This window comes from Tripterygium wilfordii, chromosome 3, assembly GCF_013401445.1.
Source record: "Tripterygium wilfordii isolate XIE 37 chromosome 3, ASM1340144v1, whole genome shotgun sequence".
NCBI classification, from domain to species: domain Eukaryota; kingdom Viridiplantae; phylum Streptophyta; class Magnoliopsida; order Celastrales; family Celastraceae; genus Tripterygium; species Tripterygium wilfordii.
The window spans coordinates 13,352,371-13,378,589 of NC_052234.1; the positions used below are offsets into that span (position 1 = coordinate 13,352,371).

A 26,219-nucleotide genomic window follows, 5' to 3' on the forward strand; every position below is an offset into this window, starting at 1 on the left:
TTGCTCTGCTTCGTTTTTGACAGATCTGGACTATGCTTCGTTGTTCAATCTGGGTTGTGCTTTGTTTTTTTGCAGATCTGGACTCTGGTTCGTTTTTTGCAGAGATGTATCGCTATAGTATCACTATAGTATCACCAACACCAAAAAACCACTAAAATGATGAAACTAGTATGCATACTTCCTCTTCCTAATTATTTCTCCTTTCTTGATTTTCTTTTCTTGGTTACCTCTCTTGCTATTTCTGGAAAACATTTACAGGTGCAGAGATGTATCACTATAGTATCACCAACACAAAAAATCCACTAAAATGATACCATTGAACCATGAAGACATGTAATGCAATCAAATTTACATTCCAACATTTGTATTATCATTTTATGAGGAAAATATATAAATTGAACACTAAATTGGATCCTCTGTTTAAAGTATTACTATTGTATCAGTTCAACGGAATACCAAAGAAAAATGTCATATCTGCACTAAAATTCACCAGTAAACAAATCAAAAATCCCTCAACCACTTACATTCCCACAAATTGATTGTTGATATCAATTTAATGAAATACACATTTAGTATCACTATAGTATCAATCATTTGCTGCAATTACAAAAGTTTCACTATAGTATCAGTTTACCAAAATTTCAAAAAAAAAGTAGCTTCTGCACCAGAAACAACATTAGTCAAACCAAAATTCAAAAATGTTGAAGGAAAATACATGAAAATTAACCACATGAAAACTTCAAATGAACAAAAATACCAGTATTGTATCAAAAGCCCTAACAGATTTCAACTAACCCTAACTAGCAAATGCACCAGAAATTAACCAAAATTTTCAAAAATCAAGACATATAAACATGATTTGAAAACGAACAAAGGTTTTCGGTGCACAAATTTCAGATAATATCACCAAAGTATCCATTAATCGAAAAAGCTTTGGGTATATAATATGCTAACCATTTTCCAGAAAATCAGTATAGTATCACTCAAGATTGAGAAAGAAGCGTCATTATAGATGTGAAATCTCTGAAAATGGAGGTTTTAAGGTCTGAAAATCAATTTTTTTTACAGTTCGTGGAGAGAGAAAATCGTTGTGTGATGGAGAGAGAAAATCACAGTGTGAGGGGGAGGTTTCGTGGGAGAGATAATAAAATATGAGGTTATTTTGGTAAAAACAAGTCTCCATTAGACTTTTTTAAAAGAATGTTTTAATAGTTGTATTTTTTTACAAATAAATATAATCTATTGTACCGGCCCCCAATTTTCCCTTGTATTTAATTCAATGATAAAAAAAAAGAGAGTAAACGACGCCACACCTTATATTGATCATGTTTAATAGTATTAAATAAAATTCTCCCCCGCTCGATAAATCGTTTCACAATTAGACATTCGGAGTTCAGACTAGGAGTCGTAAACCCTAATTCTTGTCTTCTCCCGCACGCCGGTGGTGCCAGCCGTTCTCTCTCAAAATCCTGTGTGAATTAAGAAAGCAAGGACACCTGTGATAATTCAAGGGATTGTGCTTGAATTTAAACCAATATAACCCAAACCATCACCGTCCTCCGATATTTCTTCGCTCCCCAGCCTCAGCTTCTTCGCGTGCGGCTGCCTGTTGGTTGTGACTAAAACCTAATCCTCCATTGCGATTTCTTTTTCAGTTTTGATTTTCTCTTACTGTGTTATTTGACATGCTAATAAATCTTGTTTGTACGAGTCGCGTCTCATCTATGGAATTGTGGTAATGGCAGGTACTGTATGGTAGTTGTCGAAAATAGCATGGAAGAGAAGAGTAGTGAAGAGATTACCACGTTTGCAAGCCTCGGGATATGCGAGCAGTTGGTAGAAGCTTGCGACAACTTAGGATGGAAAAACCCCATGAAAATCCAGGCTGAGGCCATTCCTCATGCCTTACAAGGTCCTTTGCGTATCTATACTGTTTGTTGTTATGTATCTATGCGTGCATATGTATTTAAGTCTTTAAGAAAGGAAACATATATGTTTCACTTTGCCTCCGTGAAAAACTAGTGTTGGATGTGTTTAGGAAGACCTAAAGCTCTTGGTTCGTTTGGACGCCTGTTTTCAAATCTATGAACAGTGATTTGATGTATAAAGCTTTATATAATGCCATGAATGGGTGAGACACTGGTTTTGTGTATTTTAGGGAAAGACTTGATTGGACTGGCACAAACTGGCTCGGGTAAAACAGGAGCTTTCGCACTTCCAGTGCTGCAAGCCCTGTTGGATTCTCCACAAGCTTTTTTTGCTTGTGTACTCTCTCCGACACGGTTTGATATCTATCCATAGATCTGGTTATATCCTTTGATTGGATTTATTACCAAATATTGTTTTTACTCCAAGTCGTCCAGCAGTTTGACTTTCTTTGTTTGTATTTTTTTTTATGCACTTCAGGGAGCTTGCTCTGCAGATTGCTGATCAATTTGAAGCTTTAGGATCAGGCATCGGTGTCAAATGTGCAAGGGTGAGCATTTATTTTCCATAGTGATAAAAAGATATTTTGTTACAGTTCACATATTCTGATTGCACTGATCGTTCTTGTCCCAGTGATCATGTGTTTACTTATAACTTATGTCTTGAACATCATTATCATCTGCAGAAAAAGATTTAAGATCTTGCAGACCCTTTAATTGGGTAGTAACTTACCTTCAGTAATACTGTAATAATAAAACGATTTTTATGAGGTTCTTTTTTTTTAAAATTTTCATTGACATCAATTGTTAATGCCTATTCTCGTCATTTTTTTATAGCTGATTGGAGGAGTAGACATGATGCAGCAGACTATAGAACTTGGAAAGCGGCCACACATCATTGTGAGTGGTTATTTAACTGTTGGCAGTTGTTTTTCTTAGGGTTTTTTTTTAAGAGTTTGCAAGTGTGTATATATGGAATGTTTGTTTAATGTGAACCATCACTGGACTCCTTCACCATTGCTCATGTTTATTGAGGATCTGTATAGAAAGATTTATTCAAAATGTATATTTGGCTAATGTAGTATATGTGCATGAGTGTTAGTTTTAGGTTTTTTTACGGGAGTTTGTTGTTGAGTTGCACCGTTTAGTCTGCTAGAATATTGTCTCGGAGTCACCCTGATCCAGTAGAGAGAATTTCTTTGGCACTTGTAGTAGCAAACTCTATCACAGTCATGCATTATGCTCTTTCTAAAGAAGTGGTAGGTTTTGAGTTCCCACGTCATAAGTTACACTCATATTAGTTTTCTTAGCCTTGTAAGATTTGTAGAAGTCAGTTGTCTTTGAATTTTTTTGTTTATTATTCATACTCATGTGAGATGGGGTATTTTTTATTTACAGACGTATATTGTGGTGTTGTTACTGGGTTGTTATGTTTATTTACATTGCCCGTTTTTCTTCCTCCATCTTGCCATTTAAAGGTTGCATCACCAGGGCGTCTTGTCGATCATCTCTCCAACACCAAAGGGTTTTCTCTCCGGACATTGAAGTATTTGGTATGGCTCTCTAGTTAATTGTTACTCTCTTAGAGCAATTGAATTTTACTGGTTTCTTTATGCCCGACTTACATACCAATTTATTGTCTAATTTGAGCACTGCGTCCTGTATGTTCAATAAATTGTTTTAGGTTCAGAATTTCTAGAGTTTCCTTGGAAGCATACTATGTCATAAATTTGTTTAAATGTTAATATAATATTTATTAATTTTAATAGGCTCTAAAAATTGGCCTTATATCTGCAATGTCAAATATTTACTTCTGGATTTTGTGTTTGCTTATCAACTTCCTGTTCCTGTCTTCCCAAAGAATAAAAGAGGAAATTTAAATTGGCTGTCATGGTTGAGGGCTGCAGATGACTTTTCCATGTAATTCTAAATGTGACATCCACTTTAAGCGCAATAGACTGATAGAGTCTCTCATACAGTATGTATGACATAGTATGCTTAAAAGGAGAGTTTCTATTAGTTGGATGGTGTCTTAGTTGTAATAAGAGTATAGGTATAATTTTTGTTTTTTTGAATGAGTATAGGTAGACAGTATTTATAGAAGAATCCTTGTGTTATTGAAGGTCAGTGATCAGTGTTAGAGCTTATACTTCCATGCATAGACTTTTGGTGTGTTTGGACCAGTTCTGGAATATGTCTTATTATAATATTAGTGTGAATTTCATGTTCTCCGACCATTTGAGAGTATCAAGATTCAAGATTCATACAAAGAGGATTCAAAATTTCATGCCAATAGCTATCGCCAGTGAATTGTACTTTGTATTGGTATTCTGATTAGTGTCATGTTTTATTTGGTCCTTTTTGTCTAAGGGATCTTATTCATATAATTATGGTATGAGAATAAATGCACTGATCTCCTTGAGGCCAGTTAACAAAGTGAGGATAAATTTTGACGTCTCTTTCTTCTCTGAGAACCTCAGGCCACGGCTATTGATGCCTCTCCTCCATAGATAAACATGGTTGTTGGTTATAATAGAGTGCTACACAGGCATAGCCATTAAAGACCCTGACTTGGCTGTAAATGATGCACGTCTGTTTGATGAATTTTTTGATATTTTATTATGTAGTTGCTTTATGTTTGTGTGTGTTGTGCAGGTTTTAGATGAGGCAGATAAGTTACTGAATGATGAGTTTGAGAAAGCCATGGATGAAATATTGAATGTTATCCCCCGTGAGCGTAAAACATACCTATTTTCTGCGACCATGACCCAGAAGGTAGGTGTCGATATATGTTCAACTGATGTTTTGTTTATGTTCTCCAACTTTTAGCATTTGAGATTTCTCCATTTTATTAATACTTGGGGGCTTGGTACATTTGATTGAAATCCCATCGGGACATGCGAGTGGGTGTCATTACAATGAACTCAAGCGAGAGAAGTGCCTAAGATTTAGTGAGGAAGTTTGACCTAGTGCTTTTTAATGATGCAGGTGCGGAAGCTTCAGCGTGCTTGTTTAAAAAATCCTGTAAAGGTAATGATATTCGCACTTGTAGACACATTTGATCAATCTCCATTTTTTTTTCTCAACTACTAGTTTTTTTGCTACTTATTCAATTCTTCAGATTGAAGCAGCATCTAAATATTCGACTGTTGACACACTGAAGCAGCAGTATCGTTTTATTCCTGCTAAACACAAGGTTTTCTCATTCTCTTAAGTGTTCCTTTATTTATGATTATGAAGGTGCTCCGTTATGTATGAAGATGGTTAATGGATGTGCCTTGCATGAATGTTGATGACTTGATGGGCACCGAAGAGTCGGGCAATTAGATCTATGATTATGAATGCCCATTCTGGATATATCTTCATAAGCAGAAGACGTTTCGATGTGCTTTCTAGCTTGTACTTTTCAGCTTATCCCATTTTCAAATAACTGTCTTTTGTTGTATTTAATACGAATGTGACAATCCTCTTTTTTCACTATGTTGAAATTGCATAGAGAAGAAAAGTGAAAGAACAACTGTCTTACTTAAGCTAATGTCATCTTTCAATTTTCGGTGTCATAAATCAGATGGAAATTCTGGTTCTGAATGTGGAGTCGACCCAACTCCCAAGACAAAAGGGGTGGTGATGTACGTCTGAGTTTCTTGAGAGAAGTTCTCTGAAATTCAGTGCTCCCCTTATTTGCATGGGGCATCTAGTAGTGAACTATGCGGAATGACCTCAAGTCTTTAATGTGGCTTGCTCTTCGGCCTTCACTGTCGACTAATCAATTGTTTATTTGAAAAATTAGAGGTGGGGTAGAGGATAACAATCTAGTCAATTGATGATGCAAGAGTCTCTTCTGTCAATTATTCCATTTTCTATGTGGTTTAGGCTTTAGCCGTTTAGGGTCTTATTTATATTTATTTACCTTGCATGCAGGATTGCTCTCTTGTAATTATTCCATTTTCTAGATGTGGTTTTAGCCATTTAGGGTCTTAATTTATATTTATTTACCATGCATGCAGGATTGCTATCTTCTATATATTCTGATTGAGATGCATGGGTCCACGTCAATGGTGTTTACTAGAACTTGTGATGCAACTCGCTTGTTGGCTTTGATGCTTCGTAATCTTGGTTTAAGGGCAATTCCAATTAGCGGTCAGATGAGCCAGGTATGTATTGGTCTAATGAAATTGCTTAAAAGTGATTCTCATGTTTCTTTACGCTAGTGCCCTGATTTTGGTATTGGAATATTTGTGACAGTCAATGAGACTTGGAGCCTTAAATAAGTTCAAGGCAGGTGAATGTAATATTCTTATCTGCACTGATGTGGCTAGCAGAGGACTTGATATCCCATCTGTGGATATGGTAATTAATTACGATATACCAACAAATTCTAAGGTGGGTTGCCCATTTTTGTGATTTCCTGTATTGCTTGATTTATCAATGTTTTACTTTTACATACTTATGTGTGGATTTATTCATGTATTTTCTGTTCTTGGGCTAACATTTGGGGCACATCTAAAGAAGTAGGGAAGCTTGATTACATTCAAATCTAATCAATCTTCAATAGTGTATTCACTAACTGTTAGTATTGCCTCTTGTTAACGCTTCCTAGCAATCACTGAATAGAAGCGTAATATACTTTTGAAACTATGCCTGTTATTGGTTACATCTTTTATCATTTTTGGATGTCAGGAATCTCTCTGTATTTTATTTTTCCATGCAGTTCTCTCTTAGATGGGTCCTGGCTCCTTGCATTCTTATGGTTTTCTTGTTATTGATGGGTGGCTCACTAGTCACTTGTGATCTTTGTGCGACTGCTTTATCTTCTTCATAGTTTACTTATAGGAGCTCCCTAGATTTTGTAACCATGTTTGGGAAATTAGACTCCTCGAATTTGGCGTTTTTCTAAATGATCATTTATGTATATAGCCGATAGATCATGTTAAAAGTTGTATTAGGAGTTTCACTTGTTCTTCAGTTCCTTATTGATTTCAAGTGTGTTACAGGATTACATTCATCGAGTGGGAAGAACTGCTCGTGCAGGACGATCTGGGGTTGCAATCTCACTAGTTAATCAATATGAATTGGAGTGGTACTTACAGATAGAGAAGCTTATTGGTAAGTCAGACAGACGTTTTTTTATAGACGTCTTAGTGGAGTTTTGGAGATGCTGACATTTTTTCTATTATCAGGCAAAAAGCTACCAGAGTTTCCTGCACAACAGGAAGAAGTCCTGCTATTATTGGAGCGTGTTTCAGAAGCTAAAAGAATATCTCAAATGGTATCAACTTTCAACTTATTGAAGCAATTGTTTTTGGCTTTACTTTTCTCGTCTAACATGTGTGAATAACCAGGTGGAAGGGTACTCAACAATTGGATTATATATGGGTTCACAGTTTTGTTTCTTTGTGTTTTCATCGAGAAGTAAACATATGAGGCTGTAGAAATTAGATATTTCTAAGAGCATATAAATTGGCTTTCTGACATTTTGTCTTAAGAAAGCTACCAGAAAACATGTATCTTTCCTAGTATGCTGTACTCTTAGAATGGTCCCTAGAATGCTGTACTCGAAGAATGTTGTTGATTACATAATCATGTAGGTATTGCATTCTCTGGCCTTTTTAGTTGATCTGAATGATTTTCCAACTTTCTGCAGAAAATTAAAGAAACTGGGAAGAAAAGAAGAGGTGGGGGAGATGACGATGATAACATTGACAGATTCATTGGTAGCAAGGACAAGAGATCATTCAAAAAGTTGAAGAAATGAGGTTGGCGTTGTTGGCTGCGAACTTTTTGTTATTGTTTTTGTGCATGATATCTATCCATGACCTTAAGTCATTCTAACATTTTGTTCCCGGTTCTGATGTTTTTTATCTGCGGGTTTTGGTCGGATTCTTTGAAAGAAATTACGAGGTTGTTTTGGGTCTTTAGGAAATTTCACTCGGGTGAGCCATACTTTTTTTCTTTCTTTCTTACCCGTGTCGGGCCTGTCCTTATGCACTTTTTCACCAGGCGATGGAGTTGCAAGCCTGCATCTACAATTTATGTAGGACTCTCAAGATGACATGGGGCTGTCAGATGGAGAGATGCATTGCATTAGTTGAAGTTCATGACAATAAGTTACATAAGAGTACACTTTCGTCTTCGTCGCTTGTTGAAGGTAATGGGGGGTTACCCATAAAAATATTGGCCCCCATTGCAGTTCTTGCTAGTGAAGTTTAGTTACCAATGATTGATACGTGAATTAAATTCCCGTTTGAAAGGTGGGATTTGCATTTAGAACTTCTAAAACCTATGATTTGCGTTAGTGCGTGAATTTTATCCAAAACTTGACGGAACGTTAGTAAAGCTGATCATGGGCGGGTAAGCCTCATATGCTGGGCCCGGAGAATAGTGGGCTTCGAAAATAAACTCCATCGAATGGCTTGGGCAAGATGATACAGGAAAGCCTAATATGCCTGTGCCGGAAAATAGTGGGATAGGCCGAGAAGCCCAATATGCCTGAACCGGAGAATGGTGGGTTGGGTCTACTTTGTAGACTTGGAAGCCCAATATGCCTGGCCAGGAAAATAGTGGGCTTCGGATCTAATGGGCTTAGGCTGGACTATAGACGAGAAGTCTATTCTGGGCCGACTATGGGTTTACTTACTACACATTGAGCTCGACCTGGTCGATCGACCTGAAAGTCCCTGATTTTTGGGCAGGGCTTTGGTAGGATCTGGCATGATAACTTTGTTAGGCCCAGCTCAGCTGGTCCGGCTCGGACTAAGATTGTGGGAAGCCAGTCCATAGTCATAGGCTCATAGCCGATAATGATATAACCAAGGGAAAATTTCAGGCCAGTATAATTTGTGAAACTTTTGAACATTTAAGTCCAACCCAAAAAACTCTCTCTAAGATATCATTAGTATATTAATTATTTTTTTACCCTTATCTTCTTCCTCCCATAAATTTCCACTCCCCAACAACAAATAAAGCTATCGAAACAAAATAGCTGTGCATGTTAAAAGCCAGGGTTTGTTCATAAATATCCAGGAAGATACCCAACAACCGATAAGTTGATACAACAACTGCTGCAAAACATGCAACTGCTCTAACAGTTCTTCACTGTCCAATTCTCGAGCTGTACTATGGCCCTACAAGTCAAAAGGAGCAATAATCAAGAAAACTTATCACCAATTTATTAACAATAAATTTATATAACATCTAAAAGTCATAACTGAGTAGACCATTGAACATCTACGTCCAAAAAAGCTGGACATCAAAACTGAGTAGAACATTGGACATCTAATAATCATAACTGGTATGTTAGCTTGGTCTTCGATATGGTTTTGGATAGATGTTGTAGGTACTGATGATGGTGGGGGTGGTTGTCAGGGTGGTGGTGGTGGTGATGGTTGTGGGGAAAAGGCTGTCGACAAAGCAACATTGATTTTCCTTTCTCTCTCACTAGCCTAGGGTCTCTTCCTCTCACTAGCCTAGGGTCTCTCATCTCTCTTCCTCAAATCCATCTCGACCAATGTTACTGTTTCAAAACAGTAACATTGGTCGGCCAGTGTTATTATTTGGAAAAAACTTCAGATCTGATCGATTTCGATGGCGGTTCGTCACACCACCATCACAATTGAACTCCCCTCATTGAAGCACACGATGCCCAGGCAGGTACGGTTCAAAATGGCCACAGGATATGGCCGTTTTAAAACAGTAACATCGGTCAATGTTACTATTTTAAAAAAGTAACATTGGTCGGCCAGTGTTACCAATGTTACTATTTCAAAACAGTAACATTGATCGACCAATGTTACTATTTAGAAAAAACTTCAGATCTGGTCGATTTTAACTGCGGTTCGCCATACCACCACTACCATTAGAATCCCCTCATTGAGATGCACAATGCCCAGTTATGTACGGCCCAAAACGGCCACCGGATATGACCGTTTTAAAATAGTAACATTGGTTGGTCAATGTTACTATTTCAAAACAGTAACATTGGTCGCCCAGTGTTATCAATGTTACTATTTCGAAACAGTAACATTGGTCGGCCAATGTTATAATTTGGAAAAAAAAACTTCAGATTCGACCGATTTCGACGATAATTTATAATAGCACCATCACTATTAGACTCCACTCTTAGAGAGACATAATGCTCAGTCATAATTGGAATGACAACCATAAAAAGAGATGAGAGAGAGAGAGAGAGAGAGGGAGAGAGAGACGTAGTAAAGAGAGAGATTCAACAGGAGAGAGAAAGTTATTATGATGAGAAAAAGATGCAATAGGGGAGAGAAAGTTATTGTGATAAGAGAGAGATGCAGTAGATAAGAAGATGTAGTGCGATAAGAGAGATGTAACATATAAGAGAGAGAATCATATTAGATATAATCCTCTTTGAAAAATGACAAAAAAGTAATAAGATATAATTTAAATGATTTAAATATTATAAAAAATAAAAATGAACTTAATAAAGTTTTTTGGAGTGAACCTAAATGTCCAAAACAGTTTTGAAAGTGGTATTAATATGTCATTTTCCATATAACCATTAATCAGCAACCAGATTCAAGCACGGATTCGTTCTCACTCCAAATCGGATGTCAAGTCAAAGTTGTCTATATGGCACATGGATGTGCAATTGTGCATGATCATTAGAAACTTCAATGGAGTAATTGTTATGGTTCCAGCTCTAGATAAATGCTAAAGATATTGCCAACCAAAGTATATAGAGATACATATAGAGAGACAGGGAGAGAGAGAGACATGTGCTCTATAAATGGATAACGCAAGCAGCAAGCTTCCTCCAACGATTAAATAAATATAAAAACATGTGCGCAGGAGTACTAGAGTAGCATATGCTTGAACTTAGCACATGCAACACCACGTGCTCGCACATGTTAGTAAACTAATGATGGCATGAATCAGCCCTTGACACATTTACACCACCATCGCAACCCCCTACTACCTAAACCAGATTCAAAAGTAACTATTCATAAGTAATCATTTCATGTGGTTTTTTTCCCCCAGTCCCGTTCATTCCAATATTGTCTGCTTTTCCAGTCCTCTCCACATCCACATTTTTTTTTTCTTTTTCAACCATTACCTAACAACTACAGACCAAATCACACAAGAAATGAATCTCAACTAGCTACCACAGAACAAGACTACAAAGTTTACCAAGGCATAAACTCAATTCCATGAACTGTAGAATACAACAGATTAGATTTACCAGTAGTCTTGGAAATAGGAGCCAATATTAAGACAGAAGGCAGCATTCCTGGCAATAGTTGTACAAGTGGCAGTAACTCATTGTCTATGCTCCATTCTTCGCAGTATCAGCATGGATCGGATTACCATCTTCCACAATTTTTCCATTGACCTGTGTTCTCGGCCTCTGAACAAACCAGCAAGTCAGCAACACAAGTAAATCACACACAAAGCATAGATATGTATAAAAATACAAGGAAAAACTAAGTATTCGTTGTTATACCCAATCGGAAGGGTCTACGGAGTTGCCGTTTAAAAGTTTATGATTCTCTTCTTTGGTCCTGGTATCCTTGTCCTTAGTGCTTAAAGGTAGCAAAAGGGTTCCAGCTCCACTGGTTCTGTCAGGTAGCTCTGCAGTGAACAACACAAAAGTTAGTAAAGTTGTCGATGCTTACCAATATCATAGTACAAAAAATTTCAAGCATCCACACCTCCTAATTTGTTGTCTATGAAAAATACTACTAGGTTGACAGTGTACCTGCAAAAAATAATGTTGTTAAACTACATCAAAAGTCTTCAAAAATTATTAATTCACCGAGAGTAGAAGGTAGTACCATGCAACAACAACATCAACAGTGTAATGCTTGCGGGATGCCACAATCAACAGGCTCTGAGTCATAGCAATCAACCAACCAAGCTGCTTTATACACCTGCAATTCCACGCGAAAGTTAGCAAGGTATGCCCAACACATTTGACCTTTCCATAATTGTTTAAAATCATGGTATGCACTAATAATAAGTATTTCTACTAAATTTCCTCAAGATGAGTGAAAGAAGATGAATTACATTCCCCTCACCTTTTTGTACCATATTTATTGTATGTAAGCACAAAGACTAGAATGAAGATCATGTGGGAGGAAAAAATCAAATCCCCACAACCATATACAATGCCATGAGCTGCACATTTAACAAACCAAATGAGCAAAAAAAAAAGTTTTAAGACAATCAACGTAAGAACTTCAGGAAAATAAGAGCAACTCACAATTAATTAGAAGTAATTCAAGTACACTTTGTGGGTGAGGCAGCCTGGCAAGTTTAGAACCCTGCAAAATGCAGCAAACAGTAAGTTAGAGACTTTACTTTAACTCAAGCTTCCTAATCAACAGGAAAAAAAAATGTAATGCTCCTAAGTACACATGCACCACTCCATCAGCACTCAATCTGAACTTAAACGAAGATCTGACAAATTCACTTCGATGAAGATTATACCTCACGGCAATGGTAATTTGGGCCAGGAAGCTGAGTAGAGTAGAAAGTTATGATCCGCAGAATTTGACAAGCCTACAGACAGTTGAAAAGAAAAAGAACGCGTAAGGAATAATGTGGCAAAACTAAAGTCAGCAAATTGAAAAAGAAAGGCCTATTTTTCTGATTCTACACTTTGCAACATCAATACTTTATAGTGCGTAAGTCCCAACCACCACTAGGAAGATCAAATTGACCCATACTTCGAATTACATGTCACGTGCATTTTAGTCTCTATTTAACTATAGTGCATCAGAATCCGTCAATAACCACAGCACTTTTATTTAACTCAAACTAAGTAGGAGATGAACAGTTTATAACTCACATGGAGCAAGCCAAGAAAATTCAGCACAATTTGAGGCTAAAACAATTCCAGAAACACAAGATGACACTGTCAGATATACGAATGATTAGCACTTACAACTAAAAATGATAGAACCCTGCACCAAATCAGAACCGTGTAGATCCTTTTGCTCTTTAAGATGAACGGATGGAAAGTCCACTGCGATAAGTCATGCCTCACATTAGAAAGAGGAATAAATGAACCAACTTTTGTATAGAACATTTCTATCATAATCAGAACTAGATAGAACATGTACATGTATGTGTCCACACGTTCCATATGATATAACTTGGAACTATCCCCTCTGAGAGTATCACATGCCATGACGAGTTACAATGTGATAGGAAAAACTTTTTTACAACTCCAGCTCTTAGGATTAAGTGGTTAGAGACCCTTTCAGGGGAAACAGTTTTTACATGTTTTTAAAATGAGAAGTTCACCAACAACAGTATTATTATGATTTGCAACTTACTAGTCAGAACGCAACATTAGTACTCCAGTCCTAAAGGTGGTAGATAATGAGTAACCAATGAATATCACAAAAATGACAATAAGCATTTCTGAAAATTAACATGCAGAAAATAGGAGAACTTGACAAAAATTCCCACATAGGAATATATCTAGTTTTTTTTTTTCAGCAATCCTCACAAAAAAAAATACCACTAAGGAAGCACTCCCTCCAAGGAGGAATGATGAAAACAATGTAACTAATGCAGGAAACTTACCAAGACAAAGGATATAAAAACAGAGGTGAAGAGTGTCTCACTGATGTAGCCCTTGTCTTCTCCAAGCTCCTATATTCACATAAAGACTATACATGAGATACTTGTACTCTAAATGGTATATTAAGTGGATGACCAAACAGAGAGAGCATGAGAAGTCAGTACAAACCGGAAGAAGAAAGAAGCCAACATCCTGCAGTAATGGCCCTGGCCGGTGTAGATAATGAACTCCTCGGGCAGCCAAACCATGTATATACTGTGGATATATAATATATTGTTGATCAATATACATGCAAAGCCCAAGATAAAATAAGAACAGAGAAAGAAAACTTCACTTAAACTGTTCGATAAAGTTAGAAGAAGAAATGGCCAAAAAAGAGAACTATAAAGTTCTTATAGGGAACACTATCAGGCCTAAAATCAAGAAAGATAAATGAACGAAGCCATAAGAAATAACGCTAACAGTATCCCCAATCCAGGAGCATAGCCTGCAACTGATAATAGTTGAGCATACTAATTGATGATTTCAAGGAAATAATTGGAGTTTCAAATTCCTTTGGAACAAAGTGTGATAACTGAAAGCGAGGCCTGATGGCAATTTTATCATATGCTAACAGAATAAGCTCTCTCAGGAAACCAATAGGAATTAACATCCATGACTGCATCTCTTCACCAGATCCTACACTGATCTCCCACCAAGTCCCATAAAGAAATTAAAAAATATAAAGAAGAGAAGATGCAAGTACGCATAAAACCTAGTCCATCCAAAGGACCATCTATCAGGGTAACTTTAAAGTCCGAAATTCTACAAATAAAATAGTAATATATTTATAGATATATAGAAATAGAACGTATAAAATACCTGCAAAACTAAACCGGCAAGAAGGTATTTCCAATTCTCCAAAAGAAGGTTGATCTCTGTGGTTGTCTCCGCACAAATTCTCTTCCATAGCTTCAAGAAGCACCGCCAACAACAAGAACAGCTTAGAACAACACCGAAACCACAAGCAAAAAAAAGAGCATTAAGAAACCAAGTGAGAGAGTAATTGAAGAAACCTTCGAAGCCTCGCGACCAATGTAAAGCGTCATCTCTTGCTTCTGTTGGCGTGTACCAACCACTTACAAAGTCACAACGAGACCTTCAAAGTCAACATCATTTCAATCACCAAACACAATCAGACCTCAAAATCTCCTCATCAAATATCTTCCAACTGAAACCAAAAATACTTTATAAACCAAATCCGCCAAACGAAGAACAGAAGAAACGACGACGCTCCTCGAAAGATCAATGGATGGACGGACTGATCAAGATCGAGAAACCGAGAAGAGAAATCCAAAGGATCATACGAGTGTGGATTCACGCGTAGTTTGATAGAATCGAACGATAAATTAGAAGAGTAAAAGAACAATTTGAATAGAGACTCTTCGTTGCGTCGCTGCCGCTATAAAACGCGAGACCAATACGGAGAAGTTGTAAAGAGAGAGACGCTTTTTAATTTTTATTGAATGAAAAAAAAAATCTTGTTTAAATAAATTAAACAATAGAGAAAAGTAAAAAAGGAGGAAAAATCGCCGATCCAGTCCTCCTAACGCGGCACCTCTCGGAGAGTTTTTTAAAATTCAAATAACTTCAAAAGTAAGAAAAATATTTTAAAAAATTAAATAATAAGAACAAATATTCACTTTCTCGAAAGTATTCATTTGTTTTTGTTTGTCGCGCGTAAATTTTTATTATTTATTTGCCGTACGCCGTGGGACCAGTCCCTAGAAGTTCTAGGGACTGTAAGAGCATCCACATTAGTAGTAATATAATACAGCACTTCAAAATCATTCTCTCTCTTCTCCTCTTTCTTATGTGGCACAATTTAATTGGATTAGTGGGTCCCATAATAAACACTATTCATCAACCCTCCATAAATTTCAACACTCTATACTCATTTTCTCTATTTTCTCTCTCTTCCTTTTCATCATCTCTCCCTTTCTTTTCATCTTCTCTCTTTATTTTCATCAACTCTCTCTTTCTTTTAATCTTCTCTTTCTTCATTTTCATCACTTCTCTCTTCATTTGCATCATCTCTCTTCACTATTCATCAACTATATATATACTCCAACTCTCAAGTATCCTTTTTCCACAACTAAATTTTCAAGTGTCATTTTTCACCCATTGTGTGCATGTAGCGCTATATTTATCAAAAAAGTAACATTTCAAGTACTTGAAATACACACCATTATACCCATTGTGATGGTATAACACTATATTTATCCAAAAAGTATTGTTAACACTGTTAAATATAGCACCATTGTGGATGCTCTAAATGACGTGGTAGCTTTGGGCATGGGCCTGCATAGTAGTGCGAGACGATTGTAATAAACCTAAAAGACAAAGAAGACACGTAAAGCTATAGTAATAGTTTTTTATTAGTCGATTACATGTGTGCCCCTCGTAAAACCTTGAATTTACTGCCTAAAAGATATCCTGTAAAAGTAAAACTGAAATCGCAAAATTGGTTTTGACATAAAAGCGAACACTTTTTGGACATGAAGTTATATATATAAAATATATGCCAGCAAGTGCAGTACGATTGGGACTAAAATTGAACAAGAAACCAAATGGCCTGAAAAATGGGTCTGGCGAGGTTGGAGATTTTTATGTGGGAATAAGATTTCTTTTGGATTTCGTGACATCATTTTAGTCCCTTCCCTTCGCTTTCCTTTCAGTTATGAAAAGTAACAGTATTAAAACTTGTCAATTGAAAGTTATTGAAGAAGCTAAGTGAATGAATGTTCAATCAAGTGCTAATTGATCATGGATCCCTCTATTATAAAAACCATTATAATTGCAGCCACCAATAAATTTTCAATGATTATATATGCTCTGCTTATCAAAAAAAAAAATTCAAAACAAGAAAAGGAGCGAGCTTTGAATAGTCACGGATTTGCATTATGCTTTAGAGAAAATCAAAAAATTCCAATTTTCTGACCAACACGGCTGCCCCTTCGCTTGGTCAAAACATTAACGAGTTGACTTGACTTCAAAGTTTTTGTACAGTATTGCGCAATGCAACTACCTAGCTTTCTACTTATACACACATCATTCGGGAGGGGGAAAAAAAGAAAGAAATATTTTGTTTTTCAAGGAGAAAGCATATGAGATCAAAGCAATACTTCTGTATTTCGTATTGATTCCCTGCCAAACTGGGCATGTCTGTGTCATATTCACCTAGTGTCATAATTAAAAGGTCATTTGATTGATGGGGTCTGTAGGGATTGTTGACAATGAAATTGAGTTCTATTATGGAAAATGACTTATATTCTCAATATTTTTATCCATAATTAACTATAACAGTATTATATTATCTAATTAAATTTCGTTATTACGTTGTCTAATTACATGTTATGATTGATTATGATTAAATTTGTTAAGGATATATAGCGTTGTCATTCTATTATTGGGTTAAGTTTCCTTCGACGGTTGTGTCCCATAATGGTGGTTTGTGGTTATAAGCGTTGAAGCTCATTTAAGCGTCTCTATCAACGAAATTTCTTCCTAGATTCGTCTTGTTTTTCTACTTTCTAGAACAAAAAATAAAAAAACGACGTCGTTCTCCATATCCTTTTGAGTTCTTTTCTGGCATAAGGCTCAAATGTGTTTTCCGTATTGGCCCAATATATACGGACTTCATTTTCGGATTGGCCCATAAATCATCAATCAACAACTACTTTAAGCCCACATTGTATACATATACAGCCCAGCCCAGCGCAGCCTAAAACAATCTTTGCCTCTTTGGGACGATTGTACGGACTCCTCCTTTGGGTCTGGCAATCTCGTCTCTCACAGTCACGAGATCAGCGAAGATGGAAAAAAACACCTTCAGAGAGCTTCAGTTCAGAAAGTTTGGTAGGATAAAACCCTAACCCTATACCCAGTCCTTTTTATCGATCGGTAATTTCAATGGTATTTTCCTCGACGAAGGCCGTCGCTGGATCAGTATTCTGCTCCAATGTGAGTTGTATTTCTGACAAGTCTTTGTTTTGCTTGTGATAATTTGTTTTATCATCCTAATTGTATGATTTTAGCCTGTGTGTACCCCAGGAGGATAGCAGGGCTGCAGTACTGGCAGCAAATGCTCGATTCTATAATTCTTTTAGGGAGGGCGATTTGGCTGTGATACAAACCATATCGCCAAAGGGGGACAACTGTTGCTGTGTGCATCCTGGTGCTAGTGGGGTAATTGGTTATGACAATGTTATGGAAAGCTGGTAAATTGTATGGATGAACTATGATTTCTCACCGGAGATTGAGAGGGATGTAGGGTATGTTACATGTGTGGCATTCATTAGGACAAAGGGTAGCAGTGGGGGAGCACAGTTTGTAACAAATGTCTTTGAGAAGATTAATGGCCAATTGTTTATCTGTGTTCACCATGCTTCTCCTGTTGACTTGTGAATTATACTTCTGCAAATATGAGCGTTGCATGCTTCTGCTGTACTCTGCCATTTTGGTTCTTATGGTAAATCTTCTCGTATCTGCCCTGTAAATCGCTGCATTAGAATAATGCAACTACAACATACATGTCTGCAAGATCGAAGTACATAGCATAGCACATTGAATGCCATTTTTCTTTTATACAATGGTGGTGTTCCAATGGTAACACAGTATGCACAATTACGACAGCAAAACATTACTTCTGCCAATTGAGACTCTATGGAAAAAGAAAAGAAAACAAAGACTTCCTCCAACTTTGCGCCACTGTCAACAAACAAATGGCTGATTATTAACACAAAGATCCCCTTCGAGGAGTTTATTTACTACCTCCAAGGCTATGTGAAGAGTGCTTTAAAAGCTCCATCACATTAACCTAAACCCTCCCAACAGGTGAGAGAGGTGGGTTTGGTGTGTATTTGAAATGTTCTTTCCTGAAGAGAGTGGCAGGGGAATTCTTTGTGTCATTGCTTGTACTCACAGATTGTTCCTGTAGAACTTTTTCGTAAGATTTGGTACTCACCTCTTGTTGGTCAAATGATTTCTGGCAGCATATAATAGAGGCAGAAAAGAAGCATGCTTGTAGCAAGGAAATCAGCGAACTAAATTCGACTGAGTATATTCCCTTGTCCACTGTCGTCAAGCTGAAGACGGGACTGTTCTGTTGAGATCCTCCCTGCAAGAAAGAAAGTCGTCAATGGGCTACATTAATGACGCTTAATAACTAATCTCAGCTAAAAAATAAGGGCAGTACCTCTATAAAAAGCTGAAAACGGTTTGACACTGAGCAAGCTTCAGATGTCACCAGTGCATTACAGTGTTTCTGGTTCGAAAGAATATGTAGTCTGCAACCAATGTCCCAACCTCCGCAGTCACATAAACCGCCAGATCTCCAACGGTTAATCAATGGTGAAGGAAATCCTTTATCTGGCAATCCATGTACACCACTTGGAAGTATGACTGTAACATTATTTTCATCCTGGTAACACAAGCATCCATTTTCGGGCAAATCCTCAGAGCACCCCTTCTCCACTAGGAATTTCTCTCTGTTTCCCTCCTCTGGATTAAGGTCTAACCTTTCAATTGGCATTTTGACAACAACAGCTGCAAGCTCTCTGTTGGCCGCAAACGTCGGTGATGTTTGGTCAGTCTGTTTTAGCTCAACACCGAAGAGAATGAACTCTCTAGCCATATATTGTCTGCCAGAACTCTGTCCATTTAAATTCATAGAAGAGCTGTGATCTTTCATCTGACCGACCACATTATAGGCATAGCCAGGAGTTCTTCCCTTACCACCTTGACTCATCCACCTGCCACCTTTCTTCTTAATTTCACTGACGGAGTAAAATGTAAAATTCAAGCCAGCGCCATCCTTCTCTGATGGGGCTGAATTCCTCAATGCGATGGCAAGAATGTTACTGTTGTTGGCCACAAATCTAAACATGGGGAGCCCATTCTTTGTTGAAAGCTGTACAAATGCTTGTGTTGTCGATGCCTTGTCGTTTTCACTGTGAACTGAGTAATTGGCACTAAGTGAACAAGAGCTGACAGAATCCACACTTTCTCTGAATGGTTCATCTGGCTCAGTAGAGTGGATGGCCTTTAGGCCCCTAGGTTTTAGAAGTGGATCCAGTATCCTTCTCAAAGGGCTGGACTTAGTTCTGCTGTGACGAGGGATGATCCCTGTTTTAGAATTATCCAAACATGCAGAACCCCCAGATGTCACTGGACCAGACTTGACAGATACGTATGGGGAGTTCAGATGCAGCACTGATGAACCCTCCTTAAAACTGAAACTTCTGGCCATCCGACCTAAGCTGAAATTAAACCGCCGATTTGGTGATGGAGTTCTACCTTTTCCATGGGCCACTTCAGCCATTTCTTGATCAGTGTCCAAAGATTCAACGGTATTTCCATTTGCGAGCTTACTGCTCTCCTGTTCTGCAGATTTACCTTTTGATGGTCTATTTGACACCTTAAGCGAGCAAGGTGGTGTCTGGGATGGATCATCCTCAGCTCTAGAAGGCAGTGGACATGAGTAAGGAATTTCAGAAGAGAGCTCTACAGCATGAACCTCCTTTGGAGATAAGTCACCTGACAAGCTATTCCGATTCCCTGTCAAATTCCTATTGAATGATGCTCTGTATTCCTCTGGAATACTATTTTGGGAGCATTTTTTGGGTAAAAGGAGAACAATGTTCCCATTCTCACCAGGCAGAGGCTGATGAGCAAGATCAGTACCTGATTCTGGCAAATCCACTGCTATCTTCCCATCAATGTCATTCTCAGTATTCAACGTTTCCCTTGAATGGTGAGAAAAGCCATGGCGTAACTTGCGCAATGAGGATCCCCTATTGGAAGTGATTATATGATCTGCAACTTTTTCCGTTATATCTATTTCAGCCATCCCCCTAGCGCTTTTCCTGGATTCACCATCACAAGCACCCACTTCTACCATGGAGGGCCTGATCAAGAACCCGTTATCCCCCGAGTTTGATGTAGAGCTGCCCTTTCTTGAAACGGCTTTTCGATTCCTATTTTCCCTCTTTCCCTTTTCAAGACCCACGTCTCGAGACTTATAGCTCCCGAGTATCTTTTCCTGTCCATCCAAGGTGCCCTGGAAAGCAGTTCCAAAATCTTGACAGTGTTTTGACTTCTGCGTAGAGGGTATGAAGTATCGAGAAAGGTCATCCTTTTGAGGCGGATAATTACTAGAACGAGGCAAATGGCGTTGCTTACTTTGATGAGCAAGTGTTTCACTCTCAACTGCAGCAGGGAAGGCAGATGACCTGATTGTATTTTTTGATACCAAATCATTGCTAATGGATGATCCAACACTTCTTTCAGTAGCAGGGTTATGTTTCTGATTAGGCTTCCATTTTTCTAAGCGTCCCCAGTCCAAAACCCCAACATTCAAAGCCTTCTCTTGAACGTTTCCTCCTGTCTCCATGTGCTGGAGATAGCCTGGCAACTTGGACATGTACTTGACAAGTTCATCATTTGTCCCCCCTTCCCTGACACAATAAGGCCGTTCATTCCTCGACAATTTTGTTTTGTCCAATATCCTCCTATTATCTGCATTCTGTTTAAGTTTAGAAGGCTGATCACTGTCCCCTGTATTAACACGATTTTTCCTTTTTATCTTGTCTTGATGTTTCAGCATCTCATTTTCTCCTGGCAAAACGGTCCTCTCCTTCACAATCTTCGAATTTTCCAGCTTTGAACTCTTTTTGAGTTCCGAACCAAATCCCATGTCCCCAGTGCAGGATCTAACTATTCATCACCTGCACAATCAAGTTTCATTGGAACATTTTGGCTGTAGAATCAGTGCAAAAACTCACTTTACTGACAACCCTAATTCCTCATGCAATCACAATAGGAGGCTGTTAGAGGATTGAAAACTGAAAGGGAAGAAGAATCAGAAGTGCCATGGCATCGTAAGCATTAAGAGAAAAAGAATTGCGGGCCACAATGGAGCTATGTTTTTGTTGAATCGAATGTCCAGAAAGCAATAATATAGCCCAATCAAGCAAATCACAAATACATGAAAGGACATAATGAAGCATTACTGCAATCAGATTGCTTAGTTTGCTCACCGCTACACAGCCTGAAATTACATCAACAGATCAAAAAGTCATTACAGCCAAAGAAAAATGCAATTGTTCTCACAATAAGTCAAATGACATTTCATTATCTGCATCTCCACCACCTATAGTATTGCAGTCGTTTTAACAAATAAAGGGTTTCAAGAAGATGAATCCTAATCATTCTTTAAATTATCTAACATTGTTCCGGGCATCCATGCTACACTCACAGGATACAAAATTTAAAGGTCTTCTCCTATACAGAAAATACAATCTTCTACAGGGTTCATATCCATTGACTGCCAGTATTATCTTCTCGTGGAAGAGAGATTTGTGGATTCGTTTCTCCTTCCCTCTATTTCAACATGAATTTCATATACTCGATATCTTAAAATTTCGTAAATCCAAAAATTCTCCAAGAATCATCTGTAATTCATGACTATGATTCGATAAAAATTAAGAAACTCACAGATCTCTAAAAAAGTAAAACCAAGATGCCTAAATGAGGAAAACTCCAGTAGCACCATAAGAAACTGGGGAAAACTAAAAAGCTTAAACCAAGCTTAAACTCACAGATCTTCATTGGTTGCTTGGCAAACTGAGGAAAATTAAAGATGTACTGAAAGTCTGAAACCTCCCATTTTCCAACCCAAGTCCCTCCAAAAAAGAAATCCAATCAAAGGACAATGGATGATAGCACCAATTTCTTTCTTGGAAAAGAACCCGAGAAAATAAAACAAATCACAAATTTCACTTTCTATATTTTCCCCGTTTTTGCAGCAACCAAAGGCGTGAAGAAAACAGTGGCGCTGAATTAACCATAGCGGTTCACTTTCCAATGTAACTGAAATTCTCATCAAATTAGAGTACGTACCGGCACGAAATCGAGGCCATGCGAGAACAAAAAACCGACAGTTTTCAAGAAAATCGCCGATCCCGATAAAGATCCGGTAGGCGATCCGCCACTGCAATCTCTTGCAAACGTAGATTAGAAGCAAAGAAAAGAACTGCCACCGGATACGAAAATCAATGAAAGGAGGAAAAACACGTAATCAACATTCTTTATATTCTTGGCGTCGCTACGCATCTAAGTGTTTGTTTTCCACGAAAATAAAAACAAACAAAGAGGGAGGAATTGACAGTTAACAGAGAAAATATCGGTGCATTAGCGACTCACGGAGTGTGTAGTAGGGAAGAGGCGTTTCGTTGTCAATCGAACTGACAGTCAATACTCAATAGGCAGGGCTACCTATTGAGGGCCCACCGAGGGACGATTTTTCTTTCGGCGAATCCCGAGGGACTGAGAGTGGACCCCACGTGCTTACTCCCAGTGCGTCTTTGTGGATTGGGTTTCTTACTGTAGCAAACTCGCTGATTAAGACTGCCGTTAAAACTTTTTGCTGTAGTTAAGTCCCAAGATTAGGACACAAAGAGCTTCGATATTTTGTCTCTTTGTAATAGGTATACTTGGCGTTGAAAAAGAGATCTATTATCCAATGAGATTCCAGCACGTGTCTCTATCATTCCAGCCAAGAAAAGAGTGGGGAATATTAAGCACAATCTCCCAAAAAGAGAAGAGGATGAATGTGACATGTGTAACAAATAACAATTGTGCGGAATTACGCCACCGATTTTTCGATATGGCCCAGATAGGGGATTTGAACACAAATTAGACGAATTTGAGGGACTAAATATCTATTTTCTTCAATGTTGGTACTAACTGACTAGACCTTTCAAAAGCAACGTGCTAGTTTCAATTTTTATTATTTTAATTGAGAACGATATTTAACAAGTTTGTTCTTTCTACAATTAACATAGGTTTAAATTTGAGGCATTAGAAAATTTTTACCTAATGACATTGTAAATTGAGAGAAAACCTAGTGTGCATGGTCACAGGGGTGCGATAGGATAGGTATAAATCATAATTAAAAGTAAAGGAGACTATCTCAAGCGAATATTAAGTTGATATGGCATAGGCGTGCTTTGGGGAACAAATAAAAAACAAATTTAGCAGCTAAACCCCACATAAGACATAAAATGTGGAGAAATTCTTGAGAGGCTGTATTTTTACTGTTTTCCCTCACTTTCACTTTCTTTGTGAGTTGGCCTCTTTTGAATCGTGTTGTATTCCTAACTTGGCATCCATTCATGCATCCCATTAAGCTTTTAGTAACGCATTGTGGGCGATCTCATTGCTTTCTCCAAGAGAAAGAACCCCCCCGGCCTTCTTAAAGTAAAATGCTTAAATAGTGAATAAAGTGCTTTAACAAATAACAATAGGTTTTCTTTCCGAAGTTTTTATATTTGCCTTAGTATTAGTTTAATACTTTAATCATTACATTTGCATGTCATTAAAACTACTTTATTATAATCTCAATGAAGGAGAATAAATGTGCATAAAAATAAAATAAAAATCCATCATAATACCAATAATAATAATTGTGGACCCGTTGGTTGTCCGATTCTAAAAGCGCACCGGACCTACCCAGAAAATTGAATCTGTATTTTGGTTGAAGTTGGGGGATATGAACATGATATTGGTGAAATGGGGTGATGCTTGAGACCAGAGTCCATGGCTGCCTGCTGCTTTTTTGACTTTTCACTGACAGGCCATCCATTCATTCATGACTTTTAATATTTGAGCTAGCTCTTTTTCATTATCGGCTTTTGTCTTACTTCTCTGCTATTCTTCTTATTTTTTTCCGTTACTTTTCTTATCTTATTTTTTGAGAAATAATGAATTAATAATAGAAAAGGAAAGTTTTTCATTCGGATACTAATGGATTAATTCAACGGCCCAGTTCTATTAGACAATCGAAGCCCAATTTCGATGACATGTGAAACTGTGAAAGCCGACAACTATTGGGCCTCGAAAATGAACGGCATTTGTTGGTCATGAGGAGTTATAGCCTCGGCCCAATTAACAATTGAATCTTGGCAACTGTTGGGCCTCAGAAATAGGAGCCATTGGGGGAGAGCGAGTCATGGGCTTACTAGCGCTATCATGCTTTGGCTGACCCTACGTACGGACTACAAAGCGAAGAAAGTTCAAAAGAGGCAACTCATAGTTCCGGAGCCAAACTGATTAACGTAGTTTTGTTTTGAGCCCTCGTGGAAGCCCATTTTTTGAACATCGCGCCAGAATGTAGTGGCATCAATTTTTATGGGCCATATTTCTTTTGGAATGAAAATATTGGGTCGCCTAGAACAAAGCGGCCTAATATGACCTAAGTAAAAACATGCTCCAAAATCTGGACATGAGGGCATCCCAATTCGTTTACAGTTGCAAAGTATACCATTAATGTGGAGTTTATAATTTGAATCTAATGATCTTAGAAAATGTCACATCACATCACATCACTATTTTTTTTTCCAATTTTTAAAACTTATAAACTTTTTCTTTATCATTGGATGTGAGTTGTAAAATCTATAGAATTACGAAACCCTCGAATCCCAAAAATCCTCATGACCCCATGGAATCTAATTCATAGACATACTTTATTGTTAGAACCTGATTCACAAATTAATTTTAAGGATTACTACGCAAAAATTCAATGAAAATATCAAAATGATTCCTTCATGGTTTCATGTCCATATATTGCCATGTGTATATATACATGAACATCATTTTATTCTGCTAAGGAATATTCTTATCATTTTATATATGATTTTGATTACATATTCCCACCTTTTATATGCCCACAAATGGCATTCTCCTCTAGAATGATCACACATGCACAGAGGCCATTAATCTGTTCTATATATGTGTGTGTATGTATATGTATAGACATACAAGTTCCCTTCAATAAACTCTTCAAAATAAGCTTGTTCTTGCAATTAAACCAATGGACCCAAATAGCAAAAACATGTCGATCATGGCTCACACCATGCATGATCCTTTTTATTTAGATGTTTGGGAACCCTTCACAATCATTCCACCACGTCCAGCTTTCTCAAATGAAACGGCGTCGTTATTCAACGCTAGGATCGACTGGAATGAGACTCCGGAGGCACACGTGTTGAAGGCCGATCTTCCGGGGCTAAATAAAAATGAAGTGAAGGTGGAAGTGGAAGATAACAATGTCCTTCGCATAAGTGGAGAGAGGCATATGGAGAAAGAAGAGAAGACTGATAAATGGTACCGTGTGGAGCGTAGCAGCGGAAAATTTATCCGACAGTTTAGGTTGCCGGAGAACGCAAAGCCAGAGAAGATGAAGACGTCGATGGAGAATGGAGTGTTGACTGTCACGGTTCCTAAAGAGAAGATGAAGGATAACCGTCTGGCAAAGTCTATCCAAGTTTATTGAATATGAAACTTTATATATAACTATATATAGTTTCTAACTAGATCTACAATATATAAGATAATCGAATGCATGAATATGCCTGTGATGAATAATTAATGTGCACTTATGATTGTGTAATTATCCTGTAATAGACTAATAAATATGTATTTATATATATTATCTATGCACCTATTATTTTCTTTATACTCTATGGATAAGGATAACATTTAATTATTAGAATTTATTCGTTTTTAATTAATAAGAGGTTTATTTTTCTTCTCAAAAAAAAAAAAAAAGAGGGTTATTTTTTATTGGTGGTAGAATTTTAACCAAATTAATATTTTCAATTTGGTTATTAGTATTTTTGGTAATTTTATGTTTGCTA

The 26,219-nt window shown here is 37.5% G+C and overlaps 4 protein-coding genes and 1 pseudogene across 10 annotated transcripts; 3 read left to right on the top strand and 2 right to left on the bottom strand.

Moving 5' to 3' along the window:
• Window positions 1-1,354: 1,354 nt before the first annotated feature.
• On the top strand, window positions 1,355-8,058 carry LOC119986018 (DEAD-box ATP-dependent RNA helicase 10). Of its 2 annotated transcripts, none has more exons than XM_038830550.1 (14): window positions 1,355-1,612; window positions 1,746-1,912; window positions 2,159-2,282; window positions 2,407-2,476; window positions 2,763-2,825; window positions 3,404-3,478; window positions 4,581-4,700; window positions 4,914-4,955; window positions 5,047-5,121; window positions 5,933-6,079; window positions 6,171-6,308; window positions 6,920-7,031; window positions 7,106-7,194; window positions 7,570-8,058. In XM_038830550.1, the coding sequence occupies exons 2-14, from the start codon at window positions 1,753-1,755 to the stop codon at window positions 7,678-7,680; spliced, it is 1,326 nt and encodes a 441-aa protein (XP_038686478.1). In that variant the 5' UTR covers window positions 1,355-1,612; window positions 1,746-1,752; the 3' UTR covers window positions 7,681-8,058. The 2 variants fall into 2 exon arrangements, with proteins under 2 accessions (XP_038686478.1, XP_038686487.1); XM_038830559.1 differs by having other exon boundaries at window positions 1,359-1,511.
• Window positions 8,059-8,891: 833 nt separating this feature from the next.
• On the bottom strand, window positions 8,892-14,966 carry LOC119986035 (phosphatidylinositol:ceramide inositolphosphotransferase 2-like). 3 transcript variants are annotated; one of them, XR_005465196.1, is made up of 13 exons: window positions 14,538-14,965; window positions 14,344-14,433; window positions 13,651-13,737; window positions 13,485-13,553; window positions 12,838-12,918; window positions 12,381-12,452; window positions 12,154-12,214; window positions 11,969-12,068; window positions 11,726-11,821; window positions 11,603-11,649; window positions 11,395-11,522; window positions 11,134-11,298; window positions 8,892-9,049 (listed from the first exon to the last, which is right to left on the bottom strand). XR_005465196.1 is itself a non-coding variant. In XM_038830570.1 (12 exons), exons 1-12 carry the CDS (start codon window positions 14,568-14,570, stop codon window positions 11,218-11,220), a joined length of 945 nt encoding a protein of 314 aa, XP_038686498.1. In that variant the 5' UTR covers window positions 14,571-14,965; the 3' UTR covers window positions 10,715-11,217. The 3 variants fall into 3 exon arrangements, 2 of the variants coding, with proteins under 2 accessions (XP_038686498.1, XP_038686509.1); XM_038830570.1 differs by lacking the exon at window positions 8,892-9,049 and having other exon boundaries at window positions 10,715-11,298; XM_038830581.1 differs by lacking the exons at window positions 8,892-9,049; window positions 12,838-12,918 and having other exon boundaries at window positions 10,715-11,298; window positions 14,538-14,966.
• A 2,201-nt stretch (window positions 14,967-17,167) lies between these two features.
• On the top strand, window positions 17,168-17,928 carry LOC119991016 (annotated as a pseudogene).
• LOC119990991 lies at window positions 17,792-22,752 on the bottom strand. 4 transcript variants are annotated; one of them, XM_038837178.1, is made up of 4 exons: window positions 22,423-22,752; window positions 18,719-21,248; window positions 18,488-18,640; window positions 17,792-18,008 (listed from the first exon to the last, which is right to left on the bottom strand). In XM_038837178.1, the coding sequence occupies exons 2-4, from the start codon at window positions 21,215-21,217 to the stop codon at window positions 17,988-17,990; spliced, it is 2,673 nt and encodes an 890-aa protein (XP_038693106.1). In that variant the 5' UTR covers window positions 21,218-21,248; window positions 22,423-22,752; the 3' UTR covers window positions 17,792-17,987. The 4 variants fall into 4 exon arrangements, with proteins under 4 accessions (XP_038693106.1, XP_038693099.1, XP_038693086.1 ...); XM_038837171.1 differs by having other exon boundaries at window positions 17,792-18,013; XM_038837158.1 differs by lacking the exon at window positions 17,792-18,008 and having other exon boundaries at window positions 18,061-18,640; window positions 22,423-22,751.
• A 2,528-nt stretch (window positions 22,753-25,280) lies between these two features.
• On the top strand, window positions 25,281-26,011 carry LOC119995228 (18.1 kDa class I heat shock protein-like). The gene has a single exon (XM_038841666.1). It carries the CDS (start codon window positions 25,394-25,396, stop codon window positions 25,853-25,855), a length of 462 nt encoding a protein of 153 aa, XP_038697594.1. The 5' UTR covers window positions 25,281-25,393; the 3' UTR covers window positions 25,856-26,011.
• The last annotated feature ends 208 nt before the right edge of the window (window positions 26,012-26,219 follow it).